We start from the raw sequence: 18290 nt of genomic DNA, 5'->3' as shown, positions 1-18290 counted from the left end.
GGATTCCTCGGGAGGTGGTAAGCTTTCCTTCCCTGGAGGTTTTTAAGCAGAGGCTAGATGGCCATCTGTCAGCAATGCTGATTCTGTGACCTTAGGCAGCTGATGAGAGGGAGGGCACCTTGGCCATCTTCTGTGCATGGAGTAGGGAGTCACTGGGGGTGTGGGGGGAGGTAGTTGTGAATTTCCTGCATTGTGCAGGAGTTGAACTAGATTACCCTAGTGGTGCTTTCCGAGTCTATGATTCTATGGAGCTCTATGGGCTGTGCCAGGTTAATACCTGGTGTAACTTTGTGCCATCGAAAGTGGGCATTCCTTGGCCAAAAGTGCTTTGGAATGCTCCTAGTGCTCAGAACGCCCCTGGGAATGCCCCTTCGGGGGACAGCAGCTGCCTCTGTACCTCTGTGGCATTGACATGGAGCTTGTGCCACGTCACCCTCGCCATCACCAGCAGCCGACTCCCACTGTCAGCCTAACTCTGCATACACTGTCGCCTGGCCTTTTCTGGATGGCGCAAGTTCCCCTAATGCCGGCAAAAGCTCCTGCGCAACTCCTAAGCCCTTTTGGCCCCCAACCTCAGGAATGAGCTGTAACAGATTCTCCTGAAGAAGCCTCTGGGCAAAACATGTAGGGAATTTTGAGATTTTTAACTGAGTACTAAAATATATTTTTATCTTATTTTGCACCATCGGCCTTGGTGTAATGTTTTTTAAACTCCTGTAACTGGCATGGCCCTTTTATTTTTCCTTATTTTCAGGACAAACCACTTTGTAAATTTTCCACCTGCACACCAAGAATTGTAAGTGCACTTCCAGGGGAGAAATGATAGGCAGGAAATAAGGGTGTTTAATTTCTGCCACACAGTGGCTTCTTCTCCTCTATAAAGCCTCTAACCCCCCCCCATTTATTTACTTAAATACTTCATTTAGATCCCACCTTTCTCTCTGTGGGGAAGCTATTTTCCCTCCAGTCCAGCTAGTTCTAGTTTTGGATTCTGACAGAAGAAAAACAAAGATTAAAAATGGCAAGGGGGTAGGATTGTTAAACTCCAGGTGGAGCCTGGTAATCTCTCAGAGTTACAACTGATCTCCAGGCTATAGAAATCAGTTCCCCTGGAGAAAATGGATGATTTGGAATGTGAACTCTATGGCATTATACTCCATTGAGGTCATTTCTGTCCCCAAGCCCCTCCCCCCATCCCTAAACTCCAGAATTTCCCAGCCCAAAGTTGGCAACTACAGCTGTATACATTGGGTTTACCGAAACAAAAACAAACCCAAAAAAGGCCTTTTTGGCTTCATTCGGGTTTAATTTTAGCTGAATATTAAAACTGGGAACCAAGCCTAAACTGGATAGTCGATTGCCGAAAAAGCCGAATAGGTATTCAGCCTTTTTTCGCTTTGGCTTACCCCAGACCTTTTGCTGTGGGAATTTTTTTGATGAGCTTGGGGGGGATTTTTTGAGATAGAGTCACCAAATTTTCAGGGTAGTTGCAAGGGACTCTCCTTGCATGAACTCCAAAGTTTTGTAAAGTTTGGGACAGGGAGTCCAATTCTATGGGCCCCTGAAGGGTTCACCCCCTCCTCCATAGAAAAGCATTGTAAACTTTAAAATGCTTTTGTATGGAGAATGCGGATGACCCCTTCGAGGGCCCATAACATTCGACCCCCTGTCCCAAATTTTACCAAACTTTGTGGTTCATGCAAGGCTGCCCTGCAAATCTGATGACTCTACCGCAAAAATCCCCCCAGAGGTCCTAAAAAAATATCCATATATACTATAATGGACCTGATTTTTTGGGGGGGGGATCCAGACATAATGGTGAAATACCCATTTGCAGGCATGGATATTCGGCTTGTTTCAGGTCCCCCCCCCCAAAAATGGGTCCAATAAACCCAAACCCAAAATTTACTGGAATTTTTTTTAAGCACAGCCTACCCTACACAATGGGGGTAGGAAGAGCCCCATGGCACTGAGTAATAAACTGCAGTACTGCAGTCAAAACTCTGCTCAGGACCTGAGTTCGATCCCAACAGAAGTCGGTTTCAGGTAGCCGGCTCAAGGTTGACTCAGCCTTCCATCCTTCCGAGGTTGGTAAAATGAGTACCCAGCTTGCTGGGGGTAAAATGTAGATGACTGGGGAAGGCAATGGCAAACCACCCTGTAAACATAGTCTGCCTAGTAAATGTTGTGATGTGACATCATCCCATGGGTCAGTAATGACCCAGTGCTTGCACCTTTACCTTTTTTCAAAGGGGGTATTAGACAAGAATCCACAGATAGAAGATGAGTTAAGTAATCCCTAAGAAACCCTAATTCTATCTGAAAATGTCCCTTGTGGATCTGTTTCCTTTGTAATGTGTTGTTCCACCATTCCTTAGGGGTTTTTTTTACATCTGTTTAATTTTTGCAGATTGTTTGTTTTGCCTTCTCTTGAGCTGATGTAGCCAGAATTTTTGTAGGGCAAGCCCACAAACAGCTGTGGGGAAAAGTCCACCCCACCTCTCATTCTGCCAAAGGGAGAATGTTTAAAGTTATATGAGAGCCCTAAGTTTGCCCATAAAAATGGAGGGAGGCATGCGTATTTGAAGATCTCCTTCTAGTTTATAAGCTTCTGGTCTAAGCCCAAAGAAAAAGAGCTTCAGTCAGAGCAGCCCATGTGGCTATAATAGTTTCTACCAGAACATTCTCCAACTCCACAGCTCTTGCTTTGGGGGGATTAGATGTACCTGGTGGAGCTGTGTAACTTTCTGTCTCTTCTCCACAGACCCGAGAAATTGATCGCACTGATGGATGGGCAGTAAAAGAGGCCAACAAGTACTTCCTGATTGAGTCCACCATTGCGCTCTTTATCTCCTTTCTCATAAACCTCTTTGTTATGGCTGTGTTTGGAGAAGCCTTCTACCACCAAACCAACCAGCAAGTGGTGAGTGCTATGCTTAAACTCCATTATTCGCTCACTTGACATCAGCTGGGGCTTTAGAGCATGGTTCTTCCTCAGTCATGGAAGCGTTCTTTTTCTGCCCCTTCATTCTTGGTTGACAGATTGCACCCAAAGAGTGCTTGTTAATGGTTCCTCATCCACTTAGAGAGAAGTGACTAGTGGAGTGCCTCAGAGATCTGTCCTGGGCCCTGTGTTGTTCAACATCTTTATAAATGATTTGGATAAAGGAATAGAGGGAATGCTTATTAAATTTACAGGTGATACTAAATTGGAAGGGGTAGCAAATACAGTAGAAGACAGAGCCAGGATACAGGATGATCTTGACAAGCTGGAGAATTGGGCTAAAACCAATAAAATGCATTTCAACAGAGATAAATGTAAAGTTCTGCATTTAGGTCGGAAAAATCAAATGCATAATTATAGGATGGGGAGACTTGTCTGAGCAGTAGTCTGTGCGAAAAGGATCTTGGGGTCTTAGTAGACCAAACACTGAACATGAGTCAGCAGTGTGATGCGGTAGCTTAAAAGGCAAATGCGGTCTTGGGCTGCATCAACAGAAGTATAATGTCCAGATCACATGTGTGAGGGTCTGGTATTCTTAGCTTCCCTTCCCCACTTTGTTCTTTGCGTATCTCTTTGAACTCGTAAAAGCAGTTCACACCTCCTCGCAACCCAGGTGCCCTCCCCTGCCGCGCTTCCTGTAAGCACTCCCTCAGGCCGAGTCCGGCCTTGAAGATCTGATAGCCCTAGCAGCCTCGCTGGGACCCGTTTGATGTTTTGTATTGCACCAATCTATCTTGTAACTTCCCATAACATCAGTGTGAACCCTAGTGCCCTGGAATAGATATATTTTGTAACCCGGCTATGCCAATTCACTTGCAACTTTGAATCCGTGTCTGTCTCATCTGTCTGAAGCCTTCAATAAATCTATTGTTTCTGCTTTCAAGCCTGAGCAGTGATTTTGCGAAGTTAGCCCAGGGAGTTGGGAACTCTCACATTAAGTTGCAAGTCTCTGCCTTTTCGCTCTGCGTCTGTACCTTAAGGGACAGTAATGCCAGGCGACGAGGATCCCTCTTCTCCTCCGGCTTCACCGGGGAAACCCGAAGTTCCGGAGAAACCGGACCCAAAGGAGGAGGATGCCAGGCGGAAGGTACCCGGTGCCCCACACCCGGGACCGGGCTTGGGTACGAAGCCCAAGAACACCTTTAACTCCTGGCTGGACTCTCCGAAGGGCTGGTCGCTTTCCCGGACCGAGGCGAAGCATCGCCGGTTGGGGTTGTCCGGTACGGGGCTCGTGGACGACCCCGTGCGTAGAGAGGTCCTGATAGACGAGGAACGGAGGCTCTGGCAGGAGGAACGCCAAGCCATGCTGGAGCGGATGGATGCCATGCAAGCCGTGATAGGTGAGATGGCAACCGCCATGGACGCGCTGAAGGTACAGCCTCCCCCCGGCAACCCTCCGGATGGGACGCCGGCGACTCCCCCCGCCCTCCCAGCGCTCCGGCCCGCCGTGACCTGAAAATCACGTACGATGGGTCGGGGGATCAGCTAACCTTCTTTATGGTCCAAGTGGATATTTTTATGAGGGAACAGGCCCGGACCTTCACCTCGGAAGAGTCCCAGGTCCAGTATGTGGCCTCCCTTCTCCAAGGCGAAGCGGCCGCGTGGATGGTGTTACAGTACGAACTCCGCTCCCCTGTGCTGCGGAATCTGGATGAGTTTATGGTCGCTCTCCGCAACCGATTCGAAGACCCGAACCTGGGGGAGCGGGCTAAGGCCACTCTTATGCAACTGCGCCAAGGGACTAAGTCGGTGGCGCAGTATGCGAGTGAATTCCAGTCTCTGTCGAGCAGAATTCTTGACTGGAGCGAGGCCACCCGGGTGCAGTGCTTCAGAGAGGGACTAAACCCGGACCTGCAACATTGGGCCTTCATGCAAGGCAACCCCCCGGACGTCGAGGGCTGGGTGCGCCACGCCGCCGACATCGAAAATCGGAAGCAGCTCCTGACCCTGTCCAGACAGTGCACCGGTCGCGACTCTAAGCCAAAGGGGGACCGGCCAAGCGGTATCAAGGATCCCCGACAGGGGGGCCCCTCAACAGCCGAACGCCGCAAGCGCTTTGAAACAGGGGTGTGTTTGGTGTGCGGGGGCAAGGGCCATTTCGCCTCGCAGTGCCCGTCCCGTTCTGGACGCCCAGCTACCCCTCGCCCAACCCCGGCCGAACCGGAGAAAGCCCCGGCGGAGGGCCAACCTCGACGCCGCAGCAGTGCTGCTGGACGCCGGAGCGCACCCACCGCGCTGCACGCGAGCGCCCAAGAGGAAGCCTCCACCTCCACTGGTCCATCGGGACCCCGGATTACAAATGCAGCCTTCGACTCGGCCGAGTCACGGATTACAACTACCACGTCCCCTTCGTCCAGTGAGGAGGAGGAGTGGGAGATGCCGGCAAAAAACGCCGTCGGTCTGCTGTAAGGGGGGCTCCTCAGCAGACCGCTCCCGTTGTTGTGCAAGGAGCTCCACCGATGGTAAGCGCCCAAGAGGACAATGTGTATATTCGGGCACACCTCTCGCTGCCCAAGGGGGGTCCAGCTTTCGAATTTCCCGCCTTGGTAGACTCCGGGTGCGCCCGCACTTTGATTAGCGAGGAAGCCGCCAAAAAGTTAGGCGTCCGACGCAAACTACTCCCAGGTCCCCTCCGCTTTTCCCAGATGGACGGTAGCGACTTTAAGAAGGGACCTGTTACTCACCGTACCGCTGCGGTGATTATGGCTGTGGGGGAACATTGGGAACACTTATATTTTACTATTGCCCCCATAGTTGCCCCCATAGTCTTGGGGATGAATTGGCTGCAGGGGCATAATCCCTCGATCGACTGGGTCAAGCGAACCCTCACGTTCCCGGAGGACCCTTGCAGGGCTCATGACAAGGACCGAGTGCTTTGCACCCCGGCCGCCGCTTTGGTGGGATCCTTACCCCAAGTCACCCCTCCGCCCCGCCTTCCCGCGGAATATTCCCAGTTCGCGGATGTGTTCGATGTGAGGGAATGTGACGAATTGCCCCCACACCGGGACACAGACTGCGCCATTGAAATTGTGGGGGAAGGCAAGTTGTCCAAGGGGAAGGTTTACCCCATGAGTCCCAATGAAAAGGCGGTGCTGCGGGACTATCTGGACGCCAACCTGGCGAGGGGCTTCATTCGCCCCTCCAAAGCCCCGTACTCCGCCCCCGCATTCTTCGTTAAGAAAAAAACGGGGGACTTAAGACTGTGCATTGACTTTCGTAGGCTGAACGCAGTCACCCAGTCTAACGCTTACCCCCTCCCTCTCATTCCAGACCTTCTTGCGCAACTGAAAGAGGGCCGAATCTTCACTAAACTGGATTTGGTGGAAGCCTACCACCGCATCCGCATTAAGGAGGGGGACGAACCCAAAACGGCCTTTTCCTGCTGTTTTGGAATGTTTGAGTACCTTGTTATGCCTTTCGGACTTTCAGGGGCCCCGAGTGTTTTTATGCAATTAATCAATGAGGTTTTACATGATTTGTTGTTTCGGGGGGTGGTGGTATTTCTGGATGACATTCTCATTTATTCTGAAACCATGGAGGAACACGTTAAATTGGTTCGCGAGGTCCTCCAACGCTTGCGTGAACACAAGCTGTATGCCAAAGTGTCCAAATGCGAATTTCACCAGCCCTCCATCACCTTCCTGGGTTATGTCATTTCCCACCAGGGCTTGGAAATGGACCCCGAAAAGGTTCAAGCCGTGCGGGATTGGGAACCCCCCACCACACGCCGCCACCTACAACAGTTTTTGGGGTTCGCCAATTTCTACCGCAACTTCATCCCCAATTTCGCGCAGGTAGCCCTCCCCCTCACTTCCCTCTTGCGGACCAAGGGGAAGGGAGCGAGCGCCACTCTGCCCTCAGCCCGTTTGCAGTGGTCTCTCCCCTGTCAACAGGCGTTTGACGAGCTTAAATTGCTTTTTTCGTCGGAGCCGGTTTTGGCCCACCCAGACTGCACTAAGCCTTTTGTGGTACAGGTGGACGCCTCCGACGTAGCCATGGGGGGGCCCTACTGCAAAGGGACGGGGAAGGGAAATTGCGGCCATGCGCCTACTTCTCCAAAAAGTTCTCCCAATCAGAAATCAATTGGGCTATTTGGGAGAAGGAGGCGGCAGCGGTGAAACATGCCCTCACCATCTGGAGGCATTTTTTGGAGGGGGCCGAGTTTCCGTTCGAAGTGTGTACCGATCACAAGAATTTGGAGGCTCTCAAAGGGGCTAGGAAGCTCAACGCCAAACAAATTCGGTGGGCCCAGTTTTTCGCCAAATTCCGCTTCACTCTCAAGCATGTCCCCGGAAAGGAAAATGCCCTGGCAGATGCCCTGTCCCGACTTCCCCAGTACCGCAACGATTTTGACCGCCCCGTGGACTCCCTTTTCACCCCAGAACAACGAGGGGAAATCCCGGGGCTCGCTGTCACCACCCGGTCACAAGCCCGGCTGCCAGAGAGTCCCATGCTCAAGGGTATCCCGGAGGCCTTTCAGCAAAGGCTCCGGGACGCGTCCCGGCAGGAAATGGAGCAGCAGATGCTCCCTACGGGCATTGAGCAAAGGGACTCCTGGTGGGTGCAGGGGGGAAAACTCTACGTCCCAACGTCTCTCCGCAAGGAAGTTCTGGGACTAGTCCACGGGCCAAACTGGCAGGTCATTTTGGTTTTGTCAAAACACTGCACCTGGTGAGAAGACAGTTTTGGTGGCCAGGTATGAGAGCCGATGTAGAGTTGTACGTGCGCAGCTGCCCCACCTGCGCTACAGCCAAGAAAAGAATGGGAAAACCCCCTGGATTATTAAAACCCCTGGAGAGTCCCACTCGACCCTGGGAGGTGATCGCCATGGACTTTATCGCCGACCTACCTCCCAGCCGGGGTAAAACAGTTCTATGGGTGATCACGGACCTTTTCTCCAAACAGGTCCACTTCGTTCCCTGCGCCGGACTTCCCTCGGCCCAGGGATTGGCTAAGTTGTTTGTCACTCATGTCCTCAGACTACACTCGGTCCCTAGGAAGGTCCTCTCCGACAGGGGGGTCCAGTTCGTCGCCAAATTCTGGCGAGCCTTCCTAAAATTGATGGGGGTGGAAGAACAGGGTCTCTCCTCAGCTTACCACCCTCAGACCGATGGTCAAACGGAACGGGTAAATGCAGTGGTCGAATGTTACCTCCGTTGTTATGTCAATTACCACCAAGACGATTGGGTGGATCTGCTGCCGTTTGCTGAATACGCCTATAACAATGCCCCCCACTCCTCCACAGGTTTCAGTCCTTTCCGCGTAGTGTACGGAACAGAATTTGGTCCTTTTGGTTCCGCTCCCGTCACACCTGAGCTCGAATCAGTCCCCGAGGTCCAGGAATGGGCACGAGTAGTCCAGTCTACCTGGCCCTGGTTGCTCAAAAATCTCGAACGTGCCAAAAGCAAGTACAAGGAACAAGCCGACAAACATCGGTCCCCGGGCTGGGAACTCAAGGTGGGGGGGCAGGTCTATCTCTCCACTAAAAACCTGCGCTCCCTCCGGCCCTGCAAAAAGCTCAACGATCGGTATGTGGGCCCTTTTCCCATTACCCGGGTGATCAATGAAGTCACTGTGGAACTCGAACTCCCAAAGACCCTTAAGGGCGTCCATCCCGTCTTTCATATAAGCCTCCTCAAACCGTACGTTGCGGCCCCCCAGTTCCACCCCCCTCCGAAACCTGAGGTTCCTACAGTTGTGGGAGGGGACACCCATCTGGAAGTATCTAAAGTGTTGGATTCCAAATGGAAAAAGGGGAAATTGTTCTATTTTGTCCGGTGGAAACATCTGGGACCTGCACACGATGAATGGGTGGCAGCCCCACACATGGCGGCCCCCCGTCTGGTACAAGATTTCCACACCGCCTATCCCGATAAGCCCCGTCCTCCTGACCTTGCGGGAGGGGGGCCTTAAGGGGGGCAGAATGTGAGGGTCTGGTATTCTTAGCTTCCCTTCCCCACTTTGTTCTTTGCCTATCTCTTTGAACTCGTAAAAGCAGTTCACACCTCCTCGCAACCCAGGTGCCCTCCCCTGCCGCGCTTCCTGTAAGCACTCCCTCAGGCCGAGTCCGGCCTTGAAGATCTGATAGCCCTAGCAGCCTCGCTGGGACCCGTTTGATGTTTTGTATTGCACCAATCTATCTTGTAACTTCCCATAACATCAGTGTGAACCCTAGTGCCCTGGAATAGATATATTTTGTAACCCGGCTATGCCAATTCACTTGCAACTTTGAATCCGTGTCTGTCTCATCTGTCTGAAGCCTTCAATAAATCTATTGTTTCTGCTTTCAAGCCTGAGCAGTGATTTTGCGAAGTTAGCCCAGGGAGTTGGGAACTCTCACAACATGATGTGATGGTATCAGTTTTCTCTGCTCTGGTTAGACCTCACCTAGAGTATTGTGTTGGGCACTGCAATTTAAGAAAGATGTAGACAAGCTGGAATGTGTCCAGAAGAGGGCAACAAAGATGGTGAGGAGTCTGGAGGCCAAGTCCTATGAGGACAGCTTGAAGGAGCTGGGTATGTTTAGCCTGAAGAGGAGAAGACTGAGAGGGGCTATGATAACCATCTTCAAGTACTTGAAGGGCTGTCATATACAGTAGGGTGCCAAGTTGTTTTCTGTTGCCCCAGAGGGTCGGACCAGAACCAACAAGTTGAAATTAAATTCAAAGAGTTTCCGTCTAGACATTAGGAAGAATTTTCTAACAGTTAGAGCAGTTCCTCTGTGAAACAGGCTTCCTCAGGAGGTGGTAAGCTCTCCTTCCCTGGAGGTTTTTAAGAGGAGGTTAGATGGCCATCTGCCAGCAATGCTGATTCTGTGACCTTAGGCAGATGATGAGAGGGAAGGCATCTTAGCCATCTTCTGGTCACTGGGTGTGTGTGTGGGAGGTAGTTGTGAGTTTCCTGCATTGTGTAGGGGGTTGGACTAGATGACCCTGGTGGTCTCTTCCAACTCTATGATTCTATGATCAATGGTACCATCAGGCAGAATTACAAGACTCATCCTGACTCATGGGATTAGTGTAACTTTGCAATTATTTATTAATCTTATTTAGGAAATTTTAATTTTGCCTCTTCAGAATCCTGCTTCAGCAGCTTACAATTAAAATAATAATAAAATCAGTTGAAATACACATTATGTTCCAAGGTGGGCTATCAAATTCAAACTGTAAAAGGATCTAAGCCCGAATGTTGTGTATATAGTAGCGCAAAACTTATAATAATGCTAAAGTTGACGAACATCTTTTATTTTAAGGGACACGCTGCAATCCTTCACTAATCCTAGCTGCGGACCAGCTGGGGGTGTATCAACTGGTTTAATAGAAGTCCTAATGGAAGGACTAGAAGCCAGTATGTGTGTCTGTCTTAGCTGCTGTCTGCTCTAGGGAAATGCATGAATTCAGGAAGGAGGACAATGAAGCAGCCAGCTGTTTAAGGAGTGTTTAAATATATCCTGAGATCTCCCACTGTCAGCTCTGAGTTCGCCTAGCAGTTCCCAAAAGCCAGAGGTCCAGGCAGGTATCCTAAGAAGCAGGTTTATTAAGGAGAGCATCCAGCGAGGAGCAGAAACTAATGCTCAGCTATTGGTGGACTTCATTGGGGGGAAAGGGACAGAATAGCACATAATAACAGAAATCACACAGTACTTTGGTTGCCAGGACGATTCCCTGGTTTCCATGATGGTTTACAGTTACAGTTTACAGTTATCACACTTTCAGCAATCTCAGCAGACAAAACAATAGGGAAGCTACACAAGCCAGAGTCCTTGGAGAGCCACCTGCGTGCAGGGCATTACTTCCAGGCCAGTGCCTGACACCCACCCAGCAAGTCTCTCTCCATAGAGTGTGCAGGGGAGGGGAATGGTGTGGTGTAATCACTGAGAAAATGAGTGTGAGATCCCCAGTTCAAGTCTCTCCTTTGCCACAAACTCAAAAGCTAGCCTCCCTATCAGCCAGCCCCCCTCCCAAACCTGCAATATACAGGTCTACTTTATGGGTTCGATGTGATGGTTGGAAGAAGAGAATGTATGAAGTGCTTTGAACACTATATCAATGTAGTATTGTTATTATTACTTTGCTCTGAATTTCTAGCACTGACAGATAATACCTTTTTGCCCTTGTATTCCAGCATGAAGTATGCGCCAACCACTCCAGTCCCTATGCCAGCACCTTTCCTATGAATAACCAAACCGTCTCTGTGGATATATTCCAAGGGGTAAGTTTCTAGTAGAAAGATGCCTGCTCCCCTAGCCCCATTGCTGTTAGTATAAAGCCAGCCCTGCCTCCTTTTATGGACTACTTTCCATGCAAGCCATTGTTCATTCTGGGGTCTTGCTTCTTTCATGCTTGCTATTATGTATGCATAGGTTACACACGAGGCTAGAGGCAGAGTTCTAACAGCAACCGCTTTATTCAGCTAACAGGGAAGAGAGAACTAACTTAACAGCAAAACACCCCAACTTATATACAGTTCCCAGCCACCCGGAGCCACCACCACCGCAGTCCATGGTTGGACGGCCAAAGTCCACCGTCCAATAGGAGAAACAGACGACAGAGCCTGGAGCAGCAGAGCCTCAAGCTCAACGCAGTTCAGCACAGCTGAGTTCAACAGTTCAGCGGTTCAAGAGTTCAGCATAGGCCTTGCACCAACTAAATACATTTCACTTGCATTGCAGCACATAAAAATATTGCACTGGATGCAGTCAAGGCAGACATTTAGTTACTTATTTAGGGAATGAATATGCTGCTTCTCCAGAGTCCTGGTCAAGGCATGTAAAAGTAAAAACAATGCCATAAAATCATTAAAAACCTCAAAAATGATCAATATAAAAAACACACACACAAGACATTAGATACAAGCCAGGGGACATAAAAAGAGCAGGATATGACCATGGAGCATGCTAGAAAATATTCCTAAAACATAATCAAATCAGAAGGAGAACATATTACAGCTAAAAAAAGATAATTGTCATACAGGCTTCCTTTGGGCCTTTCCTGTGCCTCCCCTCCTTTTCACTTCACTTATTAAAACCCTTTATCATTAAATAAGAGATTTAAAACAATGAGGTTTGGATTGTAATTATGAGGAAAATAGCAGGTATTAACTATGGGAGGATGTTCTGTACTAATGAGATGCTCTGATAAAATTATGCATTCTTTCCACAGGAGAGTAGAAGAAGCAAGGAATAGGTAGCAGTTCTGGCTGCTGTTGGCACTACAGGTAGCATAGCCTCTATGAGCACGCTTCCTTTGCCACCCTTAACATTTTCTTTCTCTTTCCCTTCCTGCCCAGGGAGTTATTCTGGGATGCTACTTTGGGTCCATTGCCCTCTACATTTGGGCCATTGGGATCCTTGCTGCTGGTCAAAGTTCTACCATGACTGGGACTTATGCAGGGCAGTTTGTTATGGAGGTAAGAAACTACATGGAGCAAAGCCTAGAGCTACCAGGTGCCTGAGGGACATTTATCTCTCCTTTTGATCTCCCTCATTCTCTGGCAGGTTTGAAGACATGATGGTGCTGTATGGTGCTCCAAAAGAGATTTAAAGGGCACTTTCACACAGCCCAAATAATGCACTTTCAGTCTACTTTCAGTGCACTTTAACGATCATTTGCAAGTGGATTTTGCCAATTCACACAGTAAAATCCACCTTCAAAGTGCATTGAAGGTGGACTGAAAGTGTGTTATTTGGGCTGTGTGAAAGTGCCCTTAATTTCATAACTGGTACACACAACCTGATGTTATTTTTTAAGAGTTAACTTTATCATTTCTCAGACATTTTAGGTTGGGTGAATCTGATATGTAGGTAAAGCAAAGCATCTAGTGTTCCCTTTTTTCAACAAAGATCCATTTGGGCAGTAACCTGGGAAAGGAATATGTTGTACAGGAATATGGGTGTGCTATAAAATTTGGATTACTGAAAATCTTAGCTCTTTTTAAAATGAAACAAACCAGTATCTATCCTTTAAACTTTCAGTGGAAAATATAAAGGAATTATCTGCAGCAGCAGCCTGAGTAGTCTAGACTAGTCTTGCTCTTGTCAAAGCTCAGAAACTAAGCAGGGTTAGTTATAGTTACTACTCAGATGGGAGACCACCAGGGAAAATCAAAGCTGCTAGGCAGAGGAAGGCAATGGCAAACCACTGCAGTGAAAACCACATGAGAGATTGCCATAAATTGGTTGCAACTTGATGATACTTTATTGTTGTTGTTGTTAGGCATTATCTGTTAAAACCATAACTACAGATGATTTTACATGGGGTTTCTTATATGCACAGCACAGTTCTCTGCTCCTTCCCATGGTTCCTTGTAGGGCTGTTGATTTGGTAAAAACTGAACCAGAAAAATACCGAATAAATGCAAATTCGGTAAATTTCTGGTTTGGGTTTACCGAGTCCACAAAATCCAGGAGGTTGGCAAAGCCGAATTTGCCATTCCCGAAGATCTGGTTTTCCACGGCTCCTGCGGGGGCACTTTTACAGGTAGAGGTCCCAAATTTTCAGGGTAGCTAGAAGGAACTCTCCTTGCAAGAACTCCCACATTTGGTAAATATTGGGTCTGGGGGTCCAGAGTTATGGGTACTGGAAGGGGTCCCCCATCCTCCTCCATTCAAATGCATTGGCAGACCCTTTAATATGATCTTACCAATGTATCTGAATGGAGAAGTTGGCTTGAAACGGTGGTTGGGAAAGTTCGCCCGGTGCCTTCACAGAGATACAATGTGATACACTTTGTCTCTATGGAGCTGTGGGGTGAACTTACCCACTGTTTAAAGCCCAGCTTCTTCATTCAGATACATTGCAAACATCACATTAAAGAGTCTGAACACAGCCACTTTGCCAATGCATTTGAATGGAGGAGGATGGGGTGACCCCTTCCAGACCCCATAACTCTGGACCCTCTAACCGAATCTTTACCAAACGTGGGTGTTCTTGCAAGGAGAGTCCCTTCTAGCTACCCTGAAAATTTGGGACCTCTGCCTGCAAAAATGCCCCCACAGGAGCTGCAAAAAGCCACCAAATGCATTTGATGTGTTTAAATGGCCGAATTATTTGGGAATCCTGAATTTAAAGCCGAATTCCCACCTATACCGGTATAGGGGAATTCGGCGTCTGGGTTTTCCCAAATAAAAAGAGGCCAAAACCGAATTAAACCGAATTTTTTTGTTTTCAACAGCCCTAGTTCCTTGTTCTTTTCACTTTTGTTCAACAAGACTCCTGCCATTTTAAAAGTATTGCTCCCAGCATGCTTATATATGCACCAACCCACACATTGCAATCCTTGATTCTGAATTCTAGTATATGCAATAAGAACACTTCATGCAACTTATTTATTTACATAATTTATATCTTGGTTTTCCTGCTGTAACAAATTGACTTTGAGGTGCTTTCAATTAAAACAATCAAACATGTCTATGTTTTACGTTAGCAGGATAGTCTATCTATATAAATTGATTATAAAATTTGTTTGGCTTAACGCTGTCTTCCAGATTTAAACAAAAACTGATTGTTCAACTAAAATAGTGCAGTTGTTCTTTGTTGCTAGAAAACTATTTGAATGGTGGATCCAGGAGCTTAATTTGAGCCAGGAGGATTCAGCTGGATTTTATCCAGCAACCTGTCCACTAAGAAATTTACCCTCTGGCTTCTGTTGCATCCATCAGTGTGCATTGTTAAGTTTTTTTTTTTTTGCAAAATTAGGGCCTTGGCATTGTGCAGAGAAGGGGAGGGGCCATGGCTCAGTGGAACAACATCTGCTTGGAATGCAGAACGTCCCAGGTTCAATCCCCAGCATCTCCAGTTAAAGGGATTAGGCAAGTAGGTGATGTGAAAGACCTCTGCCTGAGACCCTGGAGAGCCGCTGCTGGTCTGAGTAGACAATACTGACTTTGCTGGACCAAGACTCTGATTCAGTATAAGGCAACTTCATGTGTTCATGTGTTCAAGTCCTGAACCACAACCAATCATTTATGGCTTTCCCCAATTATCAAGGGGGTGAAGATTACCATACTTTTCCAAAAAGGCCTTAACATTTGATAGCTGGTTCAAAAAATTCCTGCAACTATTTACAAAGCATAGCAGGATTTCAGTAGAAAACTATAGCTTTCATGTTGCGGTATCTTCAGCTGGGAGAATTTTTTTTTTTTTTGGTGCATTCTATCACAAGTTACATTTATTTAAAACATATACACCTCAAACTTCTAGCCGAATGCTCTCAACCTGGATTCCATCATAAATCAAACAATGAACAAAAAAACTTTTTTAAAAAAAAGATAAGACCTGCTACATACTAAACACCATTAGAACGAGCAATTAAAAATTCTTAACCAGTTCAACTCACCAAAATAGATCAAGAGCTGTGAGGATCCGTTCCCTCGGGCCCCGCCTCTTAGCCCCGCGGCTTGGCCGGCTTGACTTGGAGAGGGCTTCCTTTGGCCTCAGAATGGGCCTCCTGAGAGGATTTCCTTTCCTCCTCTTCAGCCCACAGTCCGTTCCTGCTCCTCTGAGCCACACCAGCTCCAGGGACGCCGGCACCACTTCCTCCCTGGCCTTCCACCCCCTCCCCGTCATATAGCCAGCCAGGCCCTCCGGGGTTCCACCCCTTTCCCACCTCCCCTCCTGTCTGACAGGGGCTCCACCAATCAGCCCCTGGCAGCTCCGTCCATCCGCCCTCCCCCTTAGGAGGGCTGCAGCCCCGCCCCAGCTGATCGGTGGCTCGTGCTCTGCCGCTCCCGCTCCCGTCCCTTCACCCCTCCGGCCCTTCCCCGCCTGGCTCCTCCTCTGCCGGGGGACTTCGCCCCAGTGCCTGGGCCGGCGGAGGCGTCGCCCCGCAAACCCTGCCAATGCCGGGCGGCGTTGCCGAGTCGCTCGGCCCCAGCCCTCCCGGCCAGGCCGGCAGTTCTCCCGGGGCTCCCGCGGGCTGTGGCACCGTCGGCCCTGCCCCCTTTTCCCCATCCAGCTTCGCCTCCTCCTGCCCGGTAAGTGCGCCACCGGGCAGTCCCGCGCCCGGGGCTAGCATGGGCGAGGGACAAGAGCAAATGGAAAATATAATGATGGAAAAGTCAACAATGGAGAACAATATAGGCAGAAGGTAACATAACTAACAAACTGAGTATATGAGTTAGTAGCATATATAGGTACCACTTATCAAACTCATGGGGGTGGGACCCTGTCAAAAATTGCAGGCAGCTTGTGTGTGTGCATTGGTGTGACTGTGAGGGGGCGGGGCAACGTGTATGTGTGTGATTCCCAGTGTTTTTTTTAGCACTCACTTTATCCTCCAGCCTGCGGGCGGGTTCAAGAGCAAGTGTCTGGCATCCCATCTCCAGGGCTGGAGTTTCCCCGAAACAAGTGATTTTTTTTGACTAGGGAGAGGTTGTGGTTGTTGGAGCATGCTTTTATAGCCTGCAGACCCTCTCCCCCTCTAAAAGCATGCCCCTTCAGCTTTTTTCCCAATCATGCAGCATAGGGGAGAGAGAGAATATTTTCCCCGCTGGAATACACAGCTAAGGATCTGTCTGAGACTCAAGCATAGATGTAGAATAGGTAGATAGAGTTTTCAGAGAAGCCTCCCACCTAGATTTTAAAAACGTGTTTTGGGGGGGGGGCTGAAACCTATCCCCACTCCACAGCAGAAAAAAGAACTGTTTTTAGCCCCCGGCAGAGCTCGAGAGACAGGGAAGCTGCCAGGCTGGCTGGCTGTATGGGGACCGTGTCTAATGCAGCCTTCCCCTTTCCCTCTTTCTGCAGCTGCTGTGACAGGCGAGAGGGAGAGGGAGAGAGGGAGAGAGAGAAATGTGTGGTTTCATAGTCTCTGTTTAGTTTAACTGGGTCTTACCGGGGCGAAAGTTCTATAGAGTGAAAGAAAGCAAGACTGCGTTTGCCCCCCGCGTCTATACAAACAGAGGAAAAGCCTCCCTGCCCTACCACCTGACCCGCAGTTAAGAATTTGATAGCCCCCAAAGCAGCCCTGCGAGGTATGCCCTTTCACCCCAAAGTGGTGAGAGACCCTGTCAGAACGCTGTGCTTTCACAAGGGGCAAGGGGCTGCCAGCAGAGTCCCTCACTGTGGTTTCTAGGGTTGGGGGTCAAATAAGGGGGGACACAGGGGCCTATTTTACTGTGGGTGGGGGTTGTTTTTTTACTCCTCTTTTTTAGGGGGTGGCATGTTATAGGGATGTGTTAGAGGGTGAGTAACGAGAGGGTACCCTTCTCAAACACTTTCCACATTGCACAACAAAATGAGGGGGCATAAAGACCCCCGCCTCTTTTTAAAAATAAAAAAATAAAACATGTTCTCTGGCTGATTGCAAAGCTGTATGCTGAGACTAGTGGGGGTTGGGGGAAAAGTGCTTATCGGCCTCCCCAGGGAGGGAGGGAGGGTGGGTGGGATGAGTGTGTGTGTTAAAAAATAAAAACGTGCTCCCTGGCTGATTGCAAAAGCTCTATGCAATTACTGGGGAGGGAGAGGTGTGTGTGTGTGTGTGTGTGCGTGCGTGTGTGAGAGAGAGAGGCCTCTTTCTAGCCCTTGCAAAATGCCAAAACCCCGCCCTGCTAGGCAGACACATGCAAGAGCGTGTTTTACAGACTCCATGACTAACAGTGTGTGTGGTGTGTGTGGCTACCTGTGTATGTGATATCAACCCTCTTCCCCCTCCTTTTTTGCAAAGCCACTTCACCCCACTCCCGCCTGGCCTAGGCTTTAAAAGCCAGGCTTTGCCCCATTTCTCCCTGCAGCAGGACTTTTCTGATTTTGCAGAGAGAAAAAAGATAGGCTTATGGCTGCTACATCCCCAATGCAGACTGAACCTCTGGCTGATGTCCCTCCTATGGAGGAATCTGATGATGAAACAGAACCTGCATGTGCAGGGGCCTCCCTCCGAAGCTCGATAGACAGAGCGGGGTCCGGCCCGAGCCCTTTAGCTCATCCTGGTTATAGAAATTGTCCAGTAAAATGTTGGAAAGGAGTGTCTGACAATGACAAAGTAGAGATAAAAGACAGGCCACATACTCTCCCAGACAATTCCAATGATGAACTATTACAGTAGAATGATCACACGCGCAGTTCATGTAAAACCAAATTTTAGGGTAGAGGGTAAAGGAAGAGGGTTTGAAAATGTTCCAAACACCCCAATGAAAAGGAAAAACACAGGCAGGGGTTTTTAAAAATGGTTTATATGAGCTTCTGATCCAGCAAGTTGTTAAAACTAAAAATAAGTGTAGAACTACCTACAACGAACACCTTGACACTGTGGCAATGATACAAAAATGAACCCTGTAGGTTACCACCAC

At 48.9% G+C, this 18290-nt stretch overlaps 1 protein-coding gene across 1 annotated transcript in view; it reads left to right on the top strand.

Annotated features, from left to right (window-relative positions):
* The window catches only part of SLC11A1 (solute carrier family 11 member 1), a 133110-nt gene that overhangs the window by 100489 nt on the left and 14331 nt on the right, over positions 1-18290 (top strand). The window contains exons 9-11 of the mRNA XM_056861354.1: positions 2765-2923; positions 11129-11215; positions 12293-12412. Of these exons, the coding sequence (XP_056717332.1) occupies positions 2765-2923; positions 11129-11215; positions 12293-12412 (366 nt within the window). The remainder of the gene's footprint in view (positions 1-2764; positions 2924-11128; positions 11216-12292; positions 12413-18290) is intronic.

Source organism: Euleptes europaea, chromosome 15 (genome assembly GCF_029931775.1).
Source record: "Euleptes europaea isolate rEulEur1 chromosome 15, rEulEur1.hap1, whole genome shotgun sequence".
Classification (NCBI taxonomy): domain Eukaryota; kingdom Metazoa; phylum Chordata; class Lepidosauria; order Squamata; family Sphaerodactylidae; genus Euleptes; species Euleptes europaea.
Note: the sequence above shows the minus strand (reverse complement) of the source record. Positions and strands in the feature narration are given on the sequence as shown.